Source organism: Rhinopithecus bieti, unplaced genomic scaffold, assembly GCF_001698545.2.
Source record: "Rhinopithecus bieti isolate Rb0 unplaced genomic scaffold, ASM169854v2 scaffold_6945, whole genome shotgun sequence".
Classification (NCBI taxonomy): domain Eukaryota; kingdom Metazoa; phylum Chordata; class Mammalia; order Primates; family Cercopithecidae; genus Rhinopithecus; species Rhinopithecus bieti.
The window spans coordinates 505,212-509,752 of NW_016805531.1; the positions used below are offsets into that span (position 1 = coordinate 505,212).

The following is a 4,541-nucleotide window of genomic DNA, read 5'->3' on the forward strand; positions in this document are numbered from 1 at the left end:
AAATAAGTAATAATAATAATAACAGCTCTCATGTACCCAGCCAAAGACTGTGCTAAATGTTCTCCAGTTATTATTTAATCTTCACAACAGCCCTTATGATGTGGCTACTGTTTTTTCCCCACTTTTATATAAAAGGAAATTGAGGCTTAGAAAGGTTATTTGTCCAAGGTCATCAGTTGGTAAGTGGCATTTCTGCCTGAGGAAATCTGCCAGCCCACCCTCTCGACCCCCTGCTGGTATGTCTTTGTGGACATATGACCCCAGTGCTTTTCTTTATAATTCCTGGGTACCCCTACTCTCATGATTCTTCACCAAACCCCCACACCTCCTCTTCTTGAGAAATGCCTGGTCCAGAATTTTGACTTTTATCAAAACATGTCCCTTTCCAGATCGCACCATTGCACTCCAGCCTGGGCAAAGGAACGAGAATCCGTCTCAAAAAACAAACAAACAAACAAAAACAAAACAAACAAAAAAAACATGTCCCTTTCCTCAGGATCTTCTTCGAAATCTCTATTAGTAATTTCTGGTAAATCATCTTTATTAATAAGTTAATGTGGAATGGGCTAACCCCTTCCTAGTAATATTTGTTCATTTTAACAATTAGGACCTTCTGAAAACGATTTAACCTAAAAGAGTGCCCAGTGTTAGAATTTCAGGCATCATGATTATCTGAAGGTAACAATTAGACTAGTAGAGAGGACTTTTTAACTCTGGCAAGGGAAAGATGAGGGAGGAACAGGGATGGCTTGGGAGAAGGAAGCAGTTGTGTAATTGGAAAGTTCATCAATGCCTTCTGTGGCGTTAGATTCAGTGGATTGTCAAATTTTCTTTTTTTAGATTTTAGATTTGCAGTATTGAAAAGGACTCAAGAGTTCAGCTGGTCTAAACTCTCACAGGAATTTGTTTACATTCAAGCAGGAGTCCAATCCCAGCACCTGGGGAGGAGAGAAATTATGAGAAAGTTCTGAGGGCCTAAATTTCACTACTTAATAAAGAATTTGCTGCATTCTAATTTCAAAAAAAGTTTATTTAATAAAAATCATTCCCTTTCATTTGATTTATATAAGGTAAAACAGAAAGGAAGAGTTTGGACTTTGACTCATTTTTAACATTTAAAAAACATTAACATTCATCTGTGACAAAATTCCTAACAGTGTTTTGTTTTCTTCTTTAATTTTAAAGCCTCCAGTTAAGTTCCTATCAACAGTTCTTGGCAAAAGTAATCTTCAGTTTTCAGGAATGAATATAAAACTGACCATCTCAACATGCAGTCTCACACTGATGAATCTTGACAACCAACAGGTAAGATCACAAATGTCATTTATAGTTTAACATATCTATTTTTCCAGAGAAGCCTGGGGATAATGAAAAGAATAAAGTTTTACACAGAGTATGCCTACAACTTAATACAGCACAAGGGAAAAATCTGCTGAAGATTTATGCATAACAATCATTAGAACAACAGCATTACTAACCCATCACTGGGGCATGTAACCACCTACATACGTGCCCCTACCTAACTGGCTTTGAATGAAGAACTAAGGTGCAAATAACATAGAAAATATAATTTAGCAACTCATATCCTTAAATCGATCATTGATGTCTCCACCAACCCTCCCCAAATGGATAGCAATTCTGTTATCACAACTGACAGACTGTGTGTTGGGCCAGGGTGCAGATGAGGGACAAAGGGGAAAGGTGATGTTGGGGTTAGTGTTCTAGCAAACTGAAATTTAAGCAGAAAATATTTTCCTCCAATTCTTGTGGTTGAGAAGCTTTCTAAAATGTTATTGTATAAAAGATAATGTTTTCTTCCTTAATAATTTATGATACTGTGGTGTGCCTAAGTTTTCATTGTGAACCTCATTTCTCAAAGAACAGCATTGCTGAAGCAAATGTAGAAGATACGTAGGCATTGGGCTAAATATGTACCTTAACAAGGACATTTTGTTTGGCTTGCTTTTAATTTTTTAAACTAAATTCCTTCTATCAGGTTATGTATGTGTATTAGGATCTGATTTTCCTCTGTCTAATATGTTGTGATCCAAGTTTCTTTACAGTTAAGGTTTTATTGTGTGGAGTGCTGTTGATCAAGGTTTAATGTGTACTTAATAATAATAACATGCTAAAAGCTCTGAGGTTACATATGAGTTGAAATGCTGGCTTTGCCACTTACTGGCAAGTGACTCTACTACTCTGGGCTTCAGTTTTCTTCATCAGTGAAATGAGGATTATGGTACTTACTTATAAGGTTTCTGAGAGGATGGATTTTAAGTGTCTCATAGGTCTGTTTAGAGGATTCAATGAGATAATAGATGTAAATTATATAGCATGTGCCAGTCACATAATACCTATTATTATTTACTCAAATATTCTCAGAGACCTTTTCATATACTCAGTACTTAACAGGAAGAACATATTATAAGATTATAAAATTATCAGTAACATATAAGTACAGGTTTTGAGGGCTATTTTATTTTCTAAATTAAAAAACAGAATAAAATACACTGTTTAGGCAGTAGTATACAACACCTTAGAGGAAAAGTGCTAATATGAAACAGTTACAAGTAAATTCTTGTCTAGTTGGGTCCTGATTGATCTTCCAAGAGTGGTGATGCCATTGGTATAATGAGAGCATAACATTTTGGGCTGCGCTTGGAAGAAACGACACATATGAGTGGTAAAACATTCATTCAGTCATTCTCACATTTCGACTTCAGTACGTATGTAGATGCAAAATTTATTTTTAGTTTTCATTCACATGGATGGTACCACGAAAGCTCAATGCTGTTAGTTATGAGATCTCACTAAGTAGAGCAGCCCTCTGATTATCTCGGAGTTTTGTAAGGGAGGAAGAGTGGGCAAAGCTGAAGCCATCATAATGACAGCCTTTTGGGTAGAATCTAATGATCATTTTTTAAGTTGGCCCTTTCTGTGGGGTTCCTGAAATGAATGAGGAATTTATGAAGAATGGGATTGTGGTGTATGTGGTGGGGCAGAGTTTATTCTCAGCCTCTCTTTCCCCTTCAGTACCCTTCTTTAGGGCAAACTATTACTACCCATCCATAAACTTTCAGGCAAAACAGAGGTGAGGATAACGGGTGATTTTCATTACCAGTAACTGTAGTAATATGATGTGCCTTTTAAAGTAATCCACATCTTTTCTGCACTGGTGCCATGGAACGGTGTTGTATTCAGCCCACTGCTAGAGTGGGGACAAGAGTTAAGATCTCATTTATCTCAGACCTGAGGGCTGATTTTTAATAACTATTTTGAGCTTTTCTGCAGGCCTAGGGGAAATAGCTGGGAGGTAGGAGAGATGTGCCACTGTAGAGGCCTCAACTCAAGAAACTTTATGTCCTGTGAGAAAGGCAACTAAAATGTTTAAGAAATGAAGGCAGCAAAGATTAGAGACCTTGTGGATATAGCACAAGAAAAGGATTAATTAAATCCTTAACGCTACCACTGGAAGTTCTAAAATAAATACAAAGAAATACTAATGCTTTCCCCATACCCACTTAATTTCTAAGATATACTTTCGACTAAAAACAAAGGTTCAAGTTTATGGATGTATTCATAGATGATAGCATTTGTGGAACAGATAGTTCACATTTATCTTTGGTCACTGAGAACATCAAGAATATAACCATTCATTTCCAGAAAATATTTTACAAACCTCCAGAGGCAGAAAATTTTAAACATGCAATGCTTGCAATTTTTAAATATTACCATATATCAGGATGGGAAAATACACTTTCGCAAGGGTAAGTTATAGGTATTTCCTTGTTTCAAAATTCAAGCAACAGACTTTATTGACATACTTTAATATAGTATTTTAGGGCCTCAAGCAAAAATGTCAGAGTCTCAGTAGCTCACACTCCCACTAATTCCTTACTGATTTCTACAACTCTAACAGGTACTGAATTCAGAAGGGTAATAAAGGTAAAACAGGCAAAAACTGAGACAACCTTTCGTCTCCACAAGGAGAGGCAACTTGAGATATTTAGAGGCCAAGTAGGTAACGCAAGCTGTGCAAGCACAAGAAAAAACAATGGTGCAAGTCCAGTGATAAATATCAAGTGCTACCTGGCCTCTATGTTGGGGAGATAACACTGACACTTGGCAAACAGAATACCTTCCTTGTCTAAAGGTGAATCAGATGGGTTTTTTTTGTTTCTTTTTTTGCTTTTTTGTCTGTTTTTTGGCTACATAGGTCTATAGGTCAAAGGCTCCCAGATCTTTTACTTTAAAAAAATAATAATAAAAAGGTAAGAATCTAGATTTTTAGCTGCTATCTCTGTACTGAGATGTTGGTCTCTTAAAATTATAAGCATGAACCAAACAAAATAGATCTGTGGTCTGAAGACAGCCAACATGGGATATCTGATCTAAGTGAACATTTATAATACGGATAAATTTGCAAAACTCTCCCTAATCACACTATGTACTCAAAAGCTTCTTTAAATCCCCTATCTTGCAAAATCAGTTAGAATTTCCCCAGAACTCCTTTCTCTAGTTCCCTTAAATGAAGATACACA

At 36.3% G+C, this 4,541-nt stretch overlaps 1 protein-coding gene across 2 annotated transcripts in view; it reads left to right on the forward strand.

Annotated features, from left to right (window-relative positions):
- The window catches only part of SHC4 (SHC adaptor protein 4), a 156,314-nt gene that overhangs the window by 92,401 nt on the left and 59,372 nt on the right, over positions 1–4,541 (forward strand). For both annotated transcript variants that reach the window (XM_017872772.1, XM_017872771.1), the window contains one exon: positions 1,186–1,305. In XM_017872772.1, coding sequence (XP_017728261.1) covers positions 1,186–1,305 — 120 coding nt within the window. The remainder of the gene's footprint in view (positions 1–1,185; positions 1,306–4,541) is intronic.